At 46.8% G+C, this 20,046-nt stretch overlaps 2 protein-coding genes across 2 annotated transcripts; one reads left to right on the top strand and one right to left on the bottom strand.

Moving 5' to 3' along the window:
• Window positions 1-71: 71 nt before the first annotated feature.
• On the bottom strand, window positions 72-2,769 carry LOC134514198 (uncharacterized). Its single transcript, XM_063331629.1, is given in 5 exon segments — window positions 72-394; window positions 397-473; window positions 475-562; window positions 565-587; window positions 2,675-2,769. Coding segments are annotated over 5 exon segments (606 nt in total).
• Window positions 2,770-15,296: 12,527 nt separating this feature from the next.
• On the top strand, window positions 15,297-16,437 carry LOC134514200 (olfactory receptor 5V1-like). The gene is made up of 2 exons (XM_063331635.1): window positions 15,297-16,217; window positions 16,384-16,437. The coding sequence occupies exons 1-2, from the start codon at window positions 15,297-15,299 to the stop codon at window positions 16,435-16,437; spliced, it is 975 nt and encodes a 324-aa protein (XP_063187705.1).
• The last annotated feature ends 3,609 nt before the right edge of the window (window positions 16,438-20,046 follow it).

The raw sequence follows: 20,046 nt of genomic DNA on the forward strand, positions 1-20,046 counted from the left end.
ATAGAATCTTCATGGTTGGAAAGGACATTTAAGATCATCGAGTCCAACCAGAAAACCTACAATCTCTGCCACTAGAGCATGCCCTGAAGTGCCACATCTAGATGTTCCTTAAACACCTCTAGGGATGGTGACTCAACCCCCTCCCTGGGCAGGCTGTCCCAGTGCCTGACCACTCTTTCAGTAAAGTAATTCCTCCTAATATCTAACCTAAACCTCCCCTGCCGCAACTTCAGACCATTTCCTCTGGTCCTGTCATTATTCCCCTGGGAGAAGGGGCCAACACCCACCTCTCTCCAACCTCCTTCCAGGTAGTTGTGGAGGGCCATGAGGTCTCCCCTCAGCCTCCTCTTCTCCAGGCTAAACATGCCCAGCTCCCTCAGCCTCTCCTCATATGCCTGGTCTCCAGACCCCTCACCAGCCTGGTAGCTCTCCTCTGGACACGCTCCAGCACTTCCATGTCCCTCTTGTACAGAGGGGCCCAGAACTGGACACAGCACTCGAGGTGAGGCCTCACCAGTGCCGAGTACAGAGGCACCATCACTCCCCTGCTCCTGCTGGCCACGCTGTTCCTGATACAAGCCAGAATGCTGTTGGCCTTCTTGGCCACCTGGGCACACTGCTGGCTTATGTTAAGCTGGCCGTCCACCAGCACCCCCAGGTCCTTTTCTGCTGGGTAGGTCCAAACCTGTAGGACAATATCTGAAATCCAAAGGATGTTTAGTTCCAATTAAGGAATTAACCTAACCTTGGTTTCTTCAGAGTGGTAGATTTCATTGGTGCTCTTACCTGTTTTGTGGGCTTTAGGTCCCCTCAGTCCACCTATGGATTTTTCACTGCTGCAGGACAGATGGGACGTTTTTAGGATTTTTACTGCTCACATAGCTTTGCAATCGTAATCGCATTTTCTGATGACAATTAAAACATCCTTCTCTGCACCCTCAAAGAGAAGTCGGGAGGGCCAGACTCTCGAGTACAGAGTGACAGCGGGATGCAGTGAGCTTTGTGATGCAGGGAGCAAAGTAGAAGTTTTGCTTGGGCAGAGCTCGTGTGTTTGGGATGAAATTCTAAGGGAAAAGGAATTATGCTGCGGAATATAGTAGAGTCGAAATAACAACCATTTGAGTGCTGGATCTGCATGAGTGGGAAACGTTGATCAGCCTGTGAACACCGCTTGGAAAGAGTAAACCACAACAGAACTTGTACTAACATTGTACTGTTTATTAAGAAACATGGAGAAATTTGTAAGGCATGGCTAATTCTTTTCCCTGAATTACAAATCAGAAAGATCTGAACAACTGTGTTCTTTGTCGGTGTCTCTGTTCCCCCTGTTGTCTTGTCTTTGTTTGTTTCCATGATGTTCCTCTGTTTCTCATAAAAATGAATGGACTCTTCCCATCACCACAGCCGTTTCTCCACCATGGCAAGTGATCACAACATCTTCAAAAACATTTCAGATCCCTTCTTAAGGTATAACCTACTGTTACCACAAAAATCTGGTTAGAAAGGAGTTCTGGAGCTTGATCCTCTTGCCATATTGTTGGTGAAAGAAAATTGCTCTGCTCTACTCTACTCTACTCTACTCTACTCTACTCTACTCTACTCTACTCTACTCCAGCTCTGAAACCATTAGGTGTGTGGAAAAAAAGATTGTGCTGTCCACAGCCACTGGCCAGTTTTTAGGCTGCTGCTTGGTTTTTGGACTGCTTCTCGTGGGCATTTTCTGAATTATCTGAAATAACAGCGACAAAGTCAGTTTATATTTAAAACTGCGGTTCCACTTAGCAAAGGATCGCTTCAGGACGATGTGGAACTAGAGTGTTACAGTCTAGGAATCCTGGAATAGTCTTACTCCAGTTTTGGTAACTCCCAGCACTGTAAAAATAAAAAGCGGCTCCAAAAAGGCTTGCAACAGGTTAACAATGGAACTTTTATGTGTATGTACAGACATGGAGAGATCAAAGGTCTTTAGGGAAATCTGGCACGTAACCCAGTCCTTACCAGAGGGACTTCCAAGCAGTGACCCAGCAGCTTCTGCTTGGCTCATACACGAACTGCTGAAACGCACACGGAGGGTGTTTCCCAATTCGGAAAGGGAGCAACTCTGCCTGTGTTGAAATCCGCTGTTTGAGCAGCATTGAAGAGCAGCTGTGACGGAATGGTTGGTCTTCTCTCAGAAACATGAAAAATGGGAAACAGGTCTTTCCCCACTGGTGAATAAGACCTGAGGAACGCGAGGTTCGTACTAACCAGTGTAACTGGTGAATTCCCACCCACATGAAGCAAGAATTAATCTCTTTTTTTTTTTTTTCCTGACCCTCTAGTATGTATTATGTGTCAAAGACCTTTCTTACCTTAGCCCCAGAGGGTAGCAAGGCTATAGCGGACACAGTATTTCAGAATACATGGGGGAGTAATGGGGTCATGTTTACATTCAGTCACTTGGATCCCCTAATTTGAAGGACATGGGGTGCGTTTTTGCTTTCTGCCCCTTTCTACCCTTTAGCGCTCTGTGAGGTAAGGTACGTGAGCTCAGAAGTAACGTTTCACCTGGGTTGCTCGTCTGATCTGCTTTTTATTAACTGTTGCTCATCTGCTCTTCTTTGTAGTTAACAACGAAGATCTGTGGATTTTGACCATGAAGGAAGCTTAGACTGATGAGGTCAGATGGACTCACTTGTGGTGCCGATTTGGGTGAGACAAATCAATGTGCTTATCCGTATTCGGAATAACTTGGGACAGCCCGTTGCTGAAGCTTACAGCTAGAGCCATGCTCAGCTCTTCGAACAGAGGATGTCTTGTATCTCGCTGTCACCACATTAATATATAGCGCGATGGTGTAGTGTTCAATACAATATAACACAGGATAATATATTATCAACCACTAGCAGCAGCAAACAATAAATATCACAAAGGCGAGTATTGGCAAAATATAAGCTCTTCAAATTATGGAGAGATATATATAAAAAACTGGTAATATTTTTAAAAAATGTTGAAAAACCGAAATTTTCTGAACAGTTTCACTTGTGTGGGGTCATAATTTTCAAAGAAATAAATCCAGTACAAGAATTTCCACCTATTATTCCTGTCCTTTGCCACCAGATGGCAGAGGCACGTAAATTTGTCTAAACTCATACACTGATACTGATGTTTACAGGTAAATTAAAGACGTTGGAGATTCTGTTTGCAGGATTTTCTTTAGCCAAAACCACGACAGACACATAAGGATGCGAATTTTTTTAACTTTTCAGAGCATAGTCATAATTCTCTCACACAAGCAAATTATTAAAATCATACGAGGGACAATATACAGAAGAAGTGACACAATCCAGCATTCCATCTGGGAAGATAGCACCAGTGTTTGGGGAAGAAGACTAAAGAAAAGCCAATAGGATTTTGTTCTGTGACGCGTTTTTAATAACTGACATTTCCACCTTGCAGCAATTAAGTTTCTGTAGTCCTTTATCCTTTATGAGGGCAGCAATTATGTCACCAAATCCATCAGAAGCTCAGTGTCTGCCATCAGGAGAACACTGTAGGTTTCCTTGTGCTAGGATGATTTAGGATTGGATTCATCCCACCTAAATTAGGGCATCCCACTGCGGCATCTCATTCTGGAGCATGGGTGGTTCAAGGTCTCTCGATAGAGAAAAAGATCCCTTTAAAGGGAAAAAAAAGAGAGAGGGTTGAGTGTGAAGAAGTTGGCGCCATCTGCCAGTAAGCACGTCCAGGTGTTGTCTGAGTCTGGTCAGTCATCCAAGCTGCCACCGTACTCGGTGGAGAGAGGCAGTTCCTGGGAATGATTCATCCCATCCTCGGGAAAAAATTGCTCTTGGAAAATGCTCGTTTCTTTCTCTTTGAAGAATATAGAGGAAGGCTGATTAAACGGGTCGCTTGCATACAGGGAGGAAATCTTCCCGTATGTTTACCCCAAGTCTTTGACAGGTACAAGTATTTGAAATAGTTCATCATGGAGATTTACCTCACGTATCGGTGTGGTGTGAAAAACGGCGTTATGGCACGGTACAAAACCGTGAGCTTGGAGGGTAAGGCAGGCGGATTTCCAGGGCAGGCGTTTTTACCCGTGTATTTGCCATTGTCCCTGTCTGTCAAGCGCAGTGCATCCCAAATACAGCTGGTCTACCGTGCAGGTGAAGATTGTCCGAGCGACACGTGGTGCTCCTTGGGTCGATATTTCAGAGCTGCGGCGCATCTCCTGGGCACAGCTCTGCAGAGGATCCGGAAACGTCAGGTTTATTGTGTGTATACAACAAGGAGGATTCATCTCGATGAAGCTGAGCTATTTAAATATTAGATGACTTGATCTAATCTAGTTGTCTAGTTGTCCTTATAGTACTGGAAAGAAACAGGCCTTCTCAGAAGATAAATGATCACATCCCTCTTACAAACTCATCTTAGGGGTCATAAATTCTCTTCTGGATCTGCTCGTATAAAAGCTTTCACTGCAGAGAGAGCTGATAACCTGGTTACCGCCAGGTGAGGTTTTTTGCATCCCACATCTCCTCCGTCGTAGTTGCATCGAAACTCTCTGCTTGTGCTGCCGTGATGATCGGAGATATTTTATCTGCCCAGGGCACAGGGAAAGCTCTGGAAACTCTGTACGGAAAGAGACGAGTGGCCACAGTGTCACCAAAATTGGGAGTGAACTTCTTAACACCAACGTAGTCTTAAGAAGCAGGCATGCTTTTATTCGACGCTGGGCACATGGGGGATCTCTCCACCCAACATGTCCACTGAATGCGAGATTCACAGAGACTTGTATCCACACAGAATATGCATGGTCATTACATTTCCCAGCGCTCATTGCCATATTCATTACATTTCCAGAACTCATTTCCATATTCACATCACCTTGGCACATGCGCATTAAGTCTGTTAGGGGCTTCATGGTAGGTTTTGTGTGGTTCCTCGTGGTGTACGGTGGCTGGTTTGAGCTGATAATAGAGGAATCTCTTTGTATGGATCGGGGAAGATAAATGCAGAAGCTTTTGCAACTCCCCCATTTATTTTGCCATTGTTATCGGTCCCTCCAGCCTCTTCGAGGATGTGGTGTTCTTCGCTGTTTGTTCTTGGAATTGTTCAAGGCCAGGCTGGATGAGGCTTTGAGCAGCCTGGGCTGGTGGGAGGTGTCCCTGCCCGTGGCAGGGGGTTGGAACTGGGTGGTCTTTAAGGTCCCTTCCAACCCAAACCATTCTGTGATTCTGTGATTCTTCAGAAGGAGTTACATTTACCTATTTACCAGACTCTCAGTCCCTGGTTGGAACAACAGCACCAGCTACGTGTCTGTCTTTTGTAGCCAGCAATATCTAATTCCAATTTAAGGCTCAGACAATGACAACACAGAAGACTAGAACAGTTTTCCTTTACAGATTGTAATCATAGAATCTGTGATTGTCCAGACTTTCCGCCTTCTCACTCAGGAGCCCACAGATACCGGTCCATTTGTTATATCCCCAGGATAGATACGTGGGGGAGACTAGATCAAGAATAAACTCGTTCCTTGATCCCAACCTTGTTTTCCAAGCCGATGAATTGCTGTAAGGAAGTGGGAGGCTTCCCACTTTCTCCTCTGGTAGAGCGCTGTCTTCAATCAGCCCTGACCCCCACACCAGCAGAAAGAGGAGGGAGATCAGAAGCACTGACGGGTCATTGATCTTCCTGGTCAAGACAGATTTCTAAATATCTCCTGTCTTTGCGCAAATGATATTTCTTTTTACTGGCGGATTCCTACTTCTGTAATCTTCCTTTGTATTAGAGAGAAATGTTGAAATATTCAAATGTCCTCCGAGTCAATTAGGGTAAATTTCAATTGAGAAAAATAAAGATCTATAATTTTGAATCATTTCAGTAAAGAAAAGGTTTTATTAGACATTTCATAATGTATATTATAGAAATCATACACAATCATATTTTAGATTAGATAAAACTAGACAGGAAAAAAGGCATGAACCATGTTTTATCTTACTGAGGCAAATGCATCGATTTTCTAAGATACCAGCTCCCAAAACTTATCTGGCATTTTGAAACTTCTTAATCTTAAATGTCATAATGGTTCGAAGTCAAACTATGCCAGATGAATAGCCAGGCAGCTGGCTTAAAAAAAAGTAAAAATAGTTTAAAATATTCATGGATCAGGATCACTTAAGTCGTGGGGAGAAATATCCCATCTGGTGCTACCAAGGGCTACCAAGATGATTAGAGGACTTGAACATCTCCTGATGAAGAAAGGCTGAGGGATTTGGGGCTTTTTACTCTGGAAAAAAGATGACTGAGGGGGGATCTTTTCAACGCTTGTAAATACTGAAAGGGGGGGTGTCAGGAGGATGGGGCCAGACTCTTCCCAGCGGTGCCCAGGGACAGGACAGGGGGTAACGGGCACAAACTTTGACCATAGGAAGTTCCACCTAAACATGAGGAGGAACTTCTTTGCTGTGAGGGTGGCAGAGCCCTGGCACAGGCTGCCCAGAGAGGTGGGGGAGTCTCCGTCTCTGGAGACATTCAAACCCACCTGGAGGCGTTCCTGTGCCCCCTGCTGTGGGTGACCCTGCTCTGGCAGGGGTTTGGAGGGGATGATCTCCAGAGGGCCCTGCCAACCCCTGCCAGTCTGGGATTTTGTAGTGCAAAATGCTGTGTCTAAACCAAGGACAAAGAACCAGGTCTCCAGCTGATAGGAGCAACCGTAAGTTCTGCAAAGACCACGTTAGAGGAAATCACCCCAAAGCACACAGAGACTGGTCACCCAGTTTTGGGGTAAATATGCTGCACCCCACTGGCATTTCCCAGGTGAATCACCACCACCTCTAATAAAATCCCTGGGCCAAGTACTACTCTATTACAGTAGATTTTCCAGAACGTCTTGGGTTGTGGAGTAATAACACCTCCACTGAAGATACTGGGTAAAAACGTTGGTGGTAAAAATAACTTTTGCACCACTGAAGGCTATAAACCGACCCCTCAAAACAGTGTAAGCACAGTTATGGGAAGCAGGTGGAAAAGCCTTCAGCTGTTGTAAATCAATGCAAGCCTAATCAGGGCCTGGGGTCAAAGTATTCAGCTGATGTTAATTTGTTTTGCTTCATCTTTTCGGCAGGTATAAATCAGGGTTATCAACGCGTTAGAGCTGGTATGAGCTGCTGGAGGGAGTCTGTGTGTGAGGGAACCAAGAGCTGTCTCCAGAAAAAGGTTGGAGCTCCTCCTAGCAGAGGATGGTGGTCAGAGAGTAGGTGAGCAATGTCATACTGATGGCCCTTGACCAAGAATCTTGAAGCTTTGGGGGGCCTCTGTACCCTAAGAATGATGCTGCTTGCGTACAGCTAGTGCAAATGGGCTGTGGCTCTTTGCTCAGCTAAGGGACCTATTTTCCCATTTGCAATGACTCTATGTAACTGAAAAACCAGATCACTGCTGCTGTTGTTGTTCAGTCTTTCAAGAAATCTGTGAGTTTTTACAGCTTGTGTTAAGTTAAAACTGTTGCTTCTGGATCATGGGATTTTTGAATTGGGCTGAATGGCTCTGTGTGGTTTTTCCAGGTGGATGTAAGGAAACGAACTGCCTGAGCAGCAGGGTCAGAGGGGACTGGGATTGTAGAATGTGTCGTGTTCAAAGGGACCTCTAAAGGCCATCTAGTCCAACCCCCCTGCAGTGAGCGGGCACATCCTCAACTAGACCAGGTTGCTCAGAGCCTCATCCAGCCTGGCCTTGAATGTCTCCAGGGATGGGGCCCCCACCACCTCTCTGGGCAACCTGGGCCAGTGTCTCACCACCCTCAGTGTAAAGAACTTCTTCCGAATGTCTAATCTAAACCTGCCCTGCTCGAGTTTAAACCATTGCCCCTTGTCCTATTGCTACATGCCCTTGCAAACAGCCCCTCCCCAGCTTTCTTGTAGGCCCCTTTCAGGTACTGGGAGGCCACTATAAGGTCTCCCCAGAGCCTTCTCTTCTCCAGGCTGAACCCACCCCGCTCTCTCAGCCTGTAGATGGGAGACTGAGTTCTTCCACTCAGAGAGGTGGAAGGTATGTAACTAGCCATCTTATTTGTTGTTTCTGTTATTTACCGTTATTCATTAACCGATTCACAAATCCAGGTTTAGATATTTATGGGATATTTAATTAGTCTTAAGATCTTCTGGCATATAGCATCAGCCCCTATTGCCTTTATCCTCACGGTGAAATTGGCCTGCCAAGTGCTCACTGGCCTCCCCAAAGTCATAGAAACTTGCCGTGTCCACTCTAAATAGTTTCTCAGTGCTAGTATTGCTTTGTGCTGAACTTGCTACCGGAAGCAGTAAATCCAGGAATGTTTTTTAAAAGGGGAAGAACCATGGCAAATGCAAAAGGCGGGAGGGGAGTTAAATTTAAGTGGTTGAGCTATAAGTAATTCTGTGTTTATGTCTGTCACGCCAGTCTTCAAGCATGCAAGATTTATCAACTGAAAATAATTGGGAATGTTGCACCAGTGTTGGCTGCAGCTGGTTCAGCCACCCAGATGTGTAGGTCCCTTCCCCTCCAGGTTCTGGAGCTGACCTTGCAGTGACAGTCAGGTCCTTGGCCCCGAGAGTTTTCAGTCTGAAAGGTGTCGTGATATAACGAGGCCAGAGCTGATGCTCACTGGTGAGAGCAAGTGGCATCTCTGTGTGGTTTGTTGTTTTGTGAATATATTCTGGGGTGCCAAATGTCTCTTTGGAGCAGGGGCTTGAAGGCTGCATTTCCAAGTATCTACTTAGCTTTCATTTGGGTCTGTGGGTCGGTACCTATGGGGAGATGGGATGGAAATGCTCTGTGTCATTGATACAGTAGGGAAAAAAGGAGAGGAAATGAGGATTTGGGAGCCTTGATCAAACTATGGGGTGCTGGTGGGGCAGGGTTTGAGAGATGAGCTGCACTGGCAGAGGTGGAGGGGTTGGCTGACCGACTTCTCTGTGGTTACCTTTGGCTGCCAACCCTGAAAAGAGTGCTATGCAAGAGTGACTTGAGGGTGGTCAAATACCACAAGAGGTTGCCCAGAGAGGCTCTGGAGTCTCCATCCTTGAAGATAAACAAAACCTGACTGGACACCGTCCTGGACAGCCTGCTCTAACTGGTCTTACTTGAGGAGAGTTGTTGGACTGGATGATCTCAAGATGTTCCTTCCAACCTTGGTGATTCAATGATTTAGTAATTCTGTAACTTGAAGAGGCAGCCCTGAAGAGCTGGAATGTACTGCTCACTACTGAGGAGACGGGTAAAAAAGGGACACAATTGCCAATATTGGGAGGGGGCTCTTCCTTCCCCTCCACACCCCTTCAGTAACCACCTTCCTCTGCCACCCACCACACTTACCAGGATCCTGTCACGTTGGGCTCATGACCATTTTGCCGCCATTGGTAATGTGCTGCCCAAGGCAACCTGCCTGCTCTTACAGCCCAGAAGAGGTGGCAAAGAAGCACCAAAGTGGGCAGGATTAACATGCTGGGCACAGTGGGAGGAGACACTTTGGGTGGCAAGTGGGTGGATCTTTGAAAAGTGCATGTCCAAGTTGAGTGACTCTTCTTGGGGGTGTTTTATTTTGGATATGGGAGACTACTGAGAAAATTCAAGACTCGGTCTTGTATCTCAATCGCGCTCCATGGCACGAGGCTCTGGAGCAAAACCCATGGATCTTAAAACTAGAAAGGACCTTGCTGCTTGTCGGTGAAAGCTGTAGGACCTGGACCATCTGTGGGACGTAGACTGTCACGTTTCCATAAGTCCTCTAGGGGAATTACCTGCTATTTCCTTTCTTGCTCTATGAGGAAACGCCATGCAGGTCATCGCATGGGTTGATTTGAAATAATTGCTCTGATTTTTGACAAGGAAGCCAAATGCAAATTCCATATGGTTTTTGGGAGCCTGGATCTCAAGACAAGCGATTTAATCTAATTGATTTGTCTTGCCGGGAAACAGCTTTGGGGTGGTTTTTAATAAGGCCTCAGTAGATGCTGTTAAAAAGTTGGTGCCTGACCAATTGCAATGGTGCGACTCGGCAAGTGAGTTTATAAGTGTGCGTAAATTGTCTCCTCTGTGCATCATTAAAATCTGAAGTTCTTTCTCTCCTGGAAATTAGCAGGTCTCTGTGCTTACCCTGAGGCCTCATTATTGCCCTAACCTAGGGGACAGGGAAAGACTGCCTCAAAGGAAAAAGTTTGAAAATTGGAAGATCTCTACAATGTTTGCTTTACTTATTTTTTTTTTTTAAATCACACAAAACTGAAGAGATCCTGGTCTAATCAATTTTATTTAAAGATTATGGGTCAAGTATCGCACTGTTGGGGCCGTAGCTTTAAAACTGGGCTGGTTTCAAATACGTCTCTCTGGTGGGGTGACACATTGCAGACTGATGAACCTGATCTTCGCAGCAAAAACTAAACTCGGAAACGGTTCTTGGCAAAAATAAGGCTAATCCCGAGTCGTCCCAGGCTCTGCAGGCCTCTTCTGGCTGCTCCTTCTTGCCAGAAGCTGGCAAATACGGCACAAAGTTTTGAATAAAATCCCAGATTTAATTTTAGAAGAGAGGACGTTGTCAGGGAATCTGACAGTGAGTACGGAGCTCATCTGGAATGTGAGCTGCAGTGTGGGATTTTTCCCTCGTTAAGCATGAAGACAGTGGAATTACCTCAAATGAGCTTATCTTTGTGTCTGAAACACAAACGGTCATTAGAGAAAAAGGAGCTTTTTCAGCATCCAAGTCTGAAATCAGTCCGGGCTCGTGACGAGCGTTCTTAGCAGGAGAGCTCAAGACTTGAAAAAAACTCCCTAATCCCACGATTGGTCAAAATTAAATCGCTTTGGTTGTGTTTTGCTGGGGATGGCCCTGGCACGGCGAGGGGGATGGGCAGCAAAACCCTTCTCCAGCCCAAGAGCTGCCCCTGTGCTGTGTCTCTGAGCTCAGAGACATGGCCAACGCGTTTGGTTTAGACTGTCCGGCCTGGGATCCCTCTAGTTCCCCTCCTCCAAATAGATTGCTGAGATTTTTAATGTTGGTTTGGAGTAGTTTTGGTTTTGGGGGGGGGGGGGGGGGGGAAACAGCGGTTTCATTATAAAATATAATGTAAAAACTGTAACTTCAAAGCGTGCATCCTCGGCTAGGGATTGCCTGGGGAGGCCGCAGCAAAATGAGCAAGTTGAGTGGTGGCGAGTGACTTTGAGCTATTTGGGTGAACAAAATACATGAGTTTCACTGTACTACGTACACCAGCAAATCCCCCCGGCAACACCTGGGGGATTTACACCATCCAAGTATCTCCGGGCTGCTTTGAGGTATTACAAGATGAGGAATACTACCTGGGAAACTTTAATTTTTTTTTTCCATTTCTTTTTTTTTGCCCTGAGGCAGAATACCCTTTCTATAAGCAATAAGTCACGTCTGCAGGCATTTGGTCTTAAGGCCTGTGTGTTTTCTGGTTTTTTTTCTGAGTAATATTTCAGAGCTGCTGCAATTACTGCACACGGAGTGCATGTTGCAGTATCTAGTCTATGCAGAGGCTAGTCTTAGGAAGCGTTTATTTATGTAAAATTCATTAGGCCTTGGCAAGCATAGGGTAAACACAACTGAGTTTTTATAAAACAACAGTGTGACAGGCACAGCTGAGGAAGCTTTTGGTAACTGTTGATGCTTTTCATGAGAGCTTCAAGACTGTTTGCATGGGGCAAACGTGGATAATTCAGAGGTATTATAATCCTGGGGGTTCAGCCTTTGTAGTGTTGGACTAACAGTGTCACAAATAACCTCGTTAAATGGCAAACCTGCCTAGATTAGGCTAAAAGCATATCTCAAATCGCAGAATGGTAGGGCTGGAAGGGACCTCTGGAGATCACCCAGTCCAACCCCCTGCCAGAGCAGGGTCACCCAGAGCAGGGGGCACAGGAACGCGTCCAGGCGGGTTTGAATGTCTCCAGAGATGGAGACTCCCCCACCTCTCTGGGCAGCCTGTGCCAGGGCTCTGCCACCCTCACAGCAAAGAAGTTCCTCCTCCTGTTGAGATGGAACTTCCTATGGTCAAGTTTGTGCCCGTTACCCCTTGTCCTGTTGCCAGGCACCACTGAGAAGAGCCTGGCCCCATCCTCCTGACATCCACCCTTTCAGTATTTACAAGCGTTGAAAAGATCCCGGCTCAGTCGTCTTTTTTTTCAGATGGAAAAGCCCCAAATCCCTCAGCCTTTCTTCATCAGAGAGATGTTCTATTCACCTCATCATCTTGGTAGCCCTTTGCTGTACCCGGTCCTTCTTGAACCGGGGAGCCGAGAACTGGACACAGTACTCCAAATACTGTCCTGTTTTTCTGCTTCTATGAACCCTTCTAAGAATATCCCTGCAAACACACAACTGAGCACTAGGTGTAGAGTTGAGAGCCATAGCCCTGGGTGACTGCCACCTTGATGTGGCCAATGCATTCCACCCCAAAGGAAGCATGTAAGATTTATGACTTGAACCTCTGCTTGAAGGTCTTTATATTTGCACACATTACCATACCACCACCTTTGAGAAGTTTGTGCTTTGATGAGATAGCTATCTACCACATGTACATCACGCTGGTGGCTAGCAATGTCAGGGATCTCATGCTTGTAGAGGTTGGAAGGGACCTCTGGAGATCATATAGTCCAACCCCCCGGCTAAAGCAGGTTCACCTTGAGCAGGTTTCTCAGGATCACATCTTTATGTTGTACAAAGGTGGGATTATCAGCACCGGGCTTTAGATGCAAGGTCTCAGATTAAAAAAAACAAACAACCAACCAAAAAAAAAAACCCCAAAAACAAATAATAGGAGGCCTGTATTAGCATGTTACTTCTTGATGGTAGTTTGGCAGGGTTTTGAATATCTCCGGAGAAGGAGACTCCACAGCCTCTCCGGGCAGCCTGTGCCAGTGTCCTGGCACCCTCAAAGTAAAGAGGTTTTTCCTCATGTTGAGATGGACTTTCCTGTGTTCCAGTTTGTGCCTGTTGCCCCTTGCCCTGTCACTAGGCGCTACTGAGAAGAGTCTGGCCCCATCCTCTTGATACCTGCCCTTGAGATACTGCTCAGTATTGATGAGTCTTCTCTTCTCCAGGCTGAACAGACCCAGGTCTCTCAGCCTTTCCTCATCAGAGAGATGCTCCAGTCCCTTGATCATCTTCGTATCCGTGTATTGCAATGTACTTTGAAGCCTTGTACCACAGAGATTTTGCATGAGGTGTTGCCCTCTTGTGGCTGTTCAACAAAAAAATGGGTAACGGTCAGTGAAAGTGCCATGAAGACAGAAGGCAGAGTCCTAGTTCTTCTCACAGCTGTGGATGGGACTGTTCTCTCTATTGTATCTCTTTCTGGAATCTGGGTTTATTTCAAAATTATTAGCTCCGTTCTTTGTTGCAAAACTTCACGGGAAGTATGATGCCTGATGCCCCTGGGGCTAACTGCAGTACGCAAAGGTCTGAACCTCATGGATTTATTGCAGCCACAGGTCTACGCAACCATAGAGGGATCGGCCTGTGCTTTGTAACCCTTGGAGAACTCCAATTTATCTTCTGACATATGTGCAGAATGTCAGAATATGAAACTTCAGTAGCCTGGAATGGCACCTGAGGGCCAGCAGGACCTAAGGAGAACACCACCATCTATTGCTTTTCCTGGGAGCAGACTCGAGTATCAAGCCACAGCCATTTAAAAAGGTCCTACAGCATGAAAGTCATAGGAGTCAAAGGGAAAGTCATAAGAGTCAAAGGATTTGGGGTGAAGAAATAGTTTATCACATTTCTAGCTCCCCTTGACAATATTCTGAAAAAGCCTCCTATATGCATCCACGAAAGCTTCAGAGACGCTCCTCCCCAGATACATCCTCACATGTTTATAAATCCTCATTAAAGATGAGAGGCGCTTACCCTTGCAGCCAAGCTAGCGTTTTTGCCGGTGCTTGCAGATGGCTGCATGAATATTCCTATGCTGCTAAGTCTGGACCTGTGACTTCCTTAATAGACTGGTGTTCCTGAGTCTACAGTGAAACCATTTTTCTGTCATATGTAGGCGTGTTGTATGTCGTATTCTAATCAGGTGTGGAAAGAAGAAAAAGGATAGTCACGTTTCCTGGAGATACAGATAACTACATATTATCGTTAATTCTTTGTACCAGTGAGTATTTCTGTGTGAAGTTTCTGTTCTATTTCACCTGAAGAAGTTCCCCGTTTTAAGAACAAGGGATGCTGTGATTTAGAGTACCACGTGCCTTTTATTTCTGCTGACTGAGATATTTCTTATGGCAGTTTAAGCTCTGACTTTGCTCCCTTTCAAGCTGGAAGCAACCTTCTGTGAGAACACAAGGCGACGGACGAGCCTGTCTCAGATGCGATATCGTAGTCACCTATTTAATTTGTTCTCTGTATCTCTTACAAAGGAGGATGTGTTCCAATATTCACACCATCTCATAATCATGCTCTAGTCTGCAAACAAGGAGGTGCTTGTGCTGAACTTTGCTTTATGTGTCTATAGGGCCACTAGGTAAATCATTACCATAGGTACTGAGTGATGTTCAACGAAGCAATGCAGGGTAGATGGAAAGATCCTTCAATGCCAAGTCTTCCTAGACGGCTTTGAATTGAGAAAAGGATGGCGGGGAAGGCAGAACCCAGCCAGATCCTAAAAGTGCTAATACTGTTATGGAAATCTATAGGATAAAATTTATAGGAAGGAGGGAGGTCTTTAATTGGATGCTAGATTATATCTCTTTTTATATATCACTAGATAAAGGTGGAAAACCCCAAAATGCACCTGGGGTATACTACCTGCCTGTTGATGACCAGGGATTTAATTCTTCTGTGACAGCATTAAAGACCTAATTGTTTTAATGGAGTAGCTTCAGCTAGTGATCTAGACCCTTTTGGTGATATTAGTACCACTAAATAATTTATGTTGAAAGGGTTTCTAGAGATCTGTACTTCACCTCCACCTGCTCAGGGCTGCGTCCGACAAGCTGACCACCACAGAGGAGGTGTCTTTTGTCTTCAACTTCCAGCTCTTTAGTCTGAGAAGATGGCTTGCAACAATTCAGCTTTTTTGATTAATCAGTGTTAAGCTTAATACTTATATTTTGCTTTTTATGTTAGGTATATGGGAGTAAAACTTAGATTTTGAGTGTGGCAATACAAACTTGCAAATGTTTTTGAACTGCAAAACAGACCCCCCTCAAAAAAATATAATCACGCTCTTTAGAAGGGAGATGCAATTTTGACTAAGTTACAACTTCTTCTTTCTTCCAGGTACACCTCTGCAATCATTTCTACAATGAAGGATAAGATGCAGAGGGTCAACCTATCAACGGTATCTGAATTTGTTCTCGTAGGCCTTTCTGATGCCCCAGAAGTCCGTTTTCTTCTCTTTGTGCTGTTTTTGATCATTTATTTGGCCACCATGGCGGGCAACATCACAATCCTCGTTGCCATGAGCACAGACACTCGTCTGCACAACCCCATGTACTTCTTCCTTGGCAACTTATCCTTACTGGATATCTTATGTCCCACTATCACTGTGCCGAAGATGCTGGAGGCCTTGTTGCTTGAGAACAAGGTGATTTCGTTCACTGGCTGCATGCTCCAGCTCTTCTTCCTCATTGACGTTGTAGGCACGGAGATTTTTCTCTTGGCTGTGATGGCGTATGACCGTTACGTTGCAATATGTCATCCGCTGCAGTACATGAATATCGTGAGTTTGAAACTCTGCGCTCACCTAGCCATTGGCACCTGGGTAGCAGGATTTTTTAATTCTCTGTTGCACTCATCTTTGATTTTTACGCTCTCTTTTTGTGATTCCAATGAAGTTGACCAATATTACTGTGATATTCCCCCCGTGCTGGCCCTTTCCTGCTCGCCTACTTACAGTAGGGAACTGGTGCTTCTTGTAGTTGCCGGGGTCCTTGGAAGTGCTGCTTTTGTGGTCACTCTCATCTCCTATATCTATATCCTGGTGGCTATCCTGTACATGAAGTCTTCCGAGAGCAGGCACAAAGCTTTCTCCACTTGTGGTTCTCACTTGACGGTAGTATGCCTTTTCTACGGGACCACCATTTGCACGTATGTACGGCCTTCCTCCACCTACTCACCTCATCAGGATAGGGTGGTTTCCATGCTCTATGGAATCCTCACTCCCCTGCTAAACCCCATAATCTACAGTCTGAGGAACAAAGAAGTTAAATGTGCTCTAAGAAGACTGATCAGCCACGTAAGAACCCTTTTAACAAGGCAAGAACATCTCTCTCAGTCTCTGGCGTCCTCTAGAGCCCTAGCAACTGGATAGACACTGCAGTTTGTGACTGATCTTCTCCAGCTTTATCCACCTAAAAGCTAAATGCTGGAATCAAAACTCCTTCTCTGGTCTCCCGTTGCAGTTAAGAGGGAGAGGTGTGCACCTCCAGAAGGCCAACTGGATGGCACAGTTTTAGGTCATCACAGGAGGAGGTGACTTCAGCTGGTAATGGTTTTTCTCCACTGAGCATGGAGGAAGCTTAGATGAGAGCCTCAGCCTTAGCCGTGGAGGTTGGATGCATATCTTAGAGCGTGGATGCTGGGAATTGGTACTGTAGGCACCCTTAGATATACGTTCTTCTCTACTAAAGCAACTTATAGGGCCAGTGCTTCTTATTGACCACACTGCTCCTGCGGAAAACGTAAGCACCTCCTTTGTGGGAGCTTGACTGGACGGGAGGCTCCTTTGCCATCGTTTGAAGTCATCAGTCTGGGGGTGTCTTCAATCAGCGTGCCGAGAAGCCGACTGCAACACCTGCAGTGCCACCAGGCACAATCTGGCCACCGTTTGCACCGTGTGCCTCAAAACCAGTCTGCCAGGGTGCAAATCAACTCCCGTAAACTGGAGATGCCAGCGATGCCGATGTCTATGCATTAGACAGCTTTCTCAGACTCCTCTTCTGGCCGGTGGGGGCAAAGGGCGGCTCTGCAGTCATGGGCTTTGTGAGGGTTGCACAGTCATGCCCTGGCTTTTCTCAGTGTTGGCGGAGTGAAGGAAGGCTCACAGAGGGTGCTTTAGGTCCGTGTGAGTCCATAACTAGGCAGTGCACTTCATTACGGGCAAAAAGTGAAGGCGTGGCTGGCAAAAAGTTGGAAATGGGTGAGCAGAGAGGGGGAGTGCTGTGCAGACTCCTCTGTGCCTCGTGGCTATGAACCTGGATGTGCATCTTGGCTACAAGGCTCTGCGCTGGGGTGATAAACTCCTACGGCTTGAGGTGGACCTCCGGCTGTGTTAAAGCGCTGTGCCACGTCATTCCAGCTGTTGTGCCCGGTGCTAAATAACTGATGTGACTTTGTTGTTTGCACACTACTCCTGACTAAAACCACATGTCAAGGATGTCGGTCTTAGCGGCCTTTTTTTTTTTTTTGGTTGCTTTCTTGGTGTAAAGGATAAGCTGATGACTTTCATGCAGGAACTCGTATCTTACTGGTAACAAATGCACATTCTTAATACTAAACCAGTGGAAATAATTTAAAATTCATCCATTCTCAGCTGCTGGTCGTGTTGACAATGGGTTCAAAAGTCAACAGTAATGACCAAAGAGCTTTTCCCTGGGGTAATACATTCTGGATTTTCTGGGGCTTTCTTTTGTGCGTTTGTTTTAAAGTGTATTTCACCACCTTAAGCAAATGCACGTAAGCCCATCCAAGACCCCTTAAATTTCAAAGCTGAGCATTAAGAAGTTGGTAAGGCCACCCATGTAGCTGTGATGCTGCAGAGCTTCCCTCCAATTTCTTTGCCCTGACCTACAGTAAGGTTGGGGTTCAGTTCCCTAAGCACAAGTTCCAATGGCATGTGAGGTGACCCAAGGTATCTTTCCTGGTCCATAGTTCCTACTCCATAAAAAGTACAGGCTACATAGAGTCACGTTTCATTTCCATCAACTGAGTGAAAAGATCAGCAGTCCTCTACTGCCAAATAGGGGCTATTTACCTGCTAGGAGCAGAGCAGCAGATGTTCGCGCAGGGTTTCCTGTGATTCTTGAGCTATAACAGTGGAAACCATAAAAAAACCAAGCCATGTATTCCAAAGCCATCTGACAAATCGCAAGACGTGCATCAATGCAGACAAGGTGACAGTCTGCACTTCAAAACACGCGCGCAGAAAACTCGGTGTAGGCTGGAGCACTGTTCTGCTTCTGGGGTCAGTTACCTGCTCTGCAGGGCCCCCAAAACTACTGCAGATGTCATATGGGGATGGGGAAGGAGCAGCCGTGCCTAGTTTCCTTGTAGATCTAAAGATTCTGGTTGTTAAACCCGGGACCATGAGATCTTGCCCGGGAGGCATTTCCCTTTTACACCTCACTAGCTTTTTGAGCGTTTGCTGTTGACCTGGACAGGCTGGAGAGTTGGGCGGAGAGGAACCTTATTAAATTCAACAGGGGCAAGTGCAGGGTGCTGCGCCTGGGGAGGAATAACCCCCCGCACCAGGACAGGTTGGGGGTAACCTGCTGGAGAGCAGCTCGGTGGGAAGAGTCCTGGGGGACAACAGGATGCCCATGAGGCAGCAATGTGCCCTTGCAGCCAAGAAGGCCAATGGCATCCTGGGGGGCATCAAGAAGAGTGTGGCCAGCAGGTGGAGGGAGGTCATCCTCCCCCTCTGCTCTGCCCTGGGGAGGGCACAGCTGGAGCGCTGTGTCCAGTTCTGAGCTCCCCAGTTCAAGAGTGACAGGGAACTGCTGGAGAGGGGACAGCAAAGGGCTACCAAGATGCTGAGGGGACGGGAACATCTCTCTGATGAAGAAAGGCTGAGGGATTTGGGTCTCTTCAGCCTGGAAAAGAGATGACTGAGGGGGGACCTTATCAAGGCTTGTAAATACTGAAAGGGTGGGTGTCAGGAGGATGGGGCCAGGCTCTTCTCAGTGGTGCCCGGGGACAGGACAAGGGGTAACGGGCACAAACTTGGCCATAGGAAGTTCTATCTCAACATGAGGAGGAACTTCTTTGCTGTGAGGGTGGCAGAGCCCTGGCACAGGCTGCCCAGAGAGGTGGGGGAGTCTCCGTCTCTGGAGACATTCAAACCCTCCTGGAGGCGTTCCTGTGCCACCTGCTCTGGGTGACCCTGCTCTGGCAGGGGGTTGGAGGGGATGATCTCCAGGGGTCCCTTCCAACCCTATGATTCTATGATCCGTTGGGTAGGAGAGCAGCAATCAGCCATGAGTACCAGTCTGAGGGCTGATGTGTGCCCAGTGGGTTGATGTTGATGTGGCCCGTGTGGATGCCTGGATGGAACAGGGGACAGACCAGCTCAGCGAGTGTAGACGTGAGAGCGACTAGTTGTGTTACGAAAGGAGACTTTCCCAGCTGAGGAAGACCCCAGCCTGCATGGGTTTGGCCGTGAGCAGCAGTGGTGTAGAGGTCCCTGTGGGCGATGCAGGCTGCTGCCCCCATCCATGCCCTCCTGCCAGCAGTCTCCATGCCCTCTTTACCTCCGCTGCTTGGCGTATGGCTCTGAATCTCAGCACTGGTGGGCTTGGGGAGCCATCAAGACCTGCAGACACCATCTGTGCCTGGGGTACCTGCCTGGCTCCTCCACGCTGCCGTTGGCACTGAGGGAAGTGTTCAGGTGCTGCTTGCTTACAGGGAGGTCCAGGGGACGCATCTGCTCGGCAGATGACCCGTGGCACAGGGACCACGGAGCGTGCACTGACTCCTCAGAGCTGTATGCGTACGTGTACGCGGGTAGTGTGTACGTGTACTCCGTGTGCGCGCATCTGCTGGGCTTACATCTTCAGCCTCCTACTGGTTGGACCTGGGGACGTGCAGCAGCAGCTGCCTCACCTCTCTGGGCTGATGGATCCCCCGTGATGTATTTCCCTCTAACGATCACAAAACCAGAAAAGTGAGACTATAACAGCGAATTGCTTACTGTATTTTGATTTGCTTTTTCTTCACTGTATACCACTTCAACCGAAAAACGCAGTACAAACAAAAGTACGTTTAACCTAACTGGCCACTGCAAAGATAAACGCTGATTTCCCTAAACTGACCCATTGATAAAGTCACTGTACTTTATTCTCCAGAAA

Source organism: Chroicocephalus ridibundus, chromosome 4 (assembly GCF_963924245.1).
Source record: "Chroicocephalus ridibundus chromosome 4, bChrRid1.1, whole genome shotgun sequence".
NCBI lineage: Eukaryota > Metazoa > Chordata > Aves > Charadriiformes > Laridae > Chroicocephalus > Chroicocephalus ridibundus.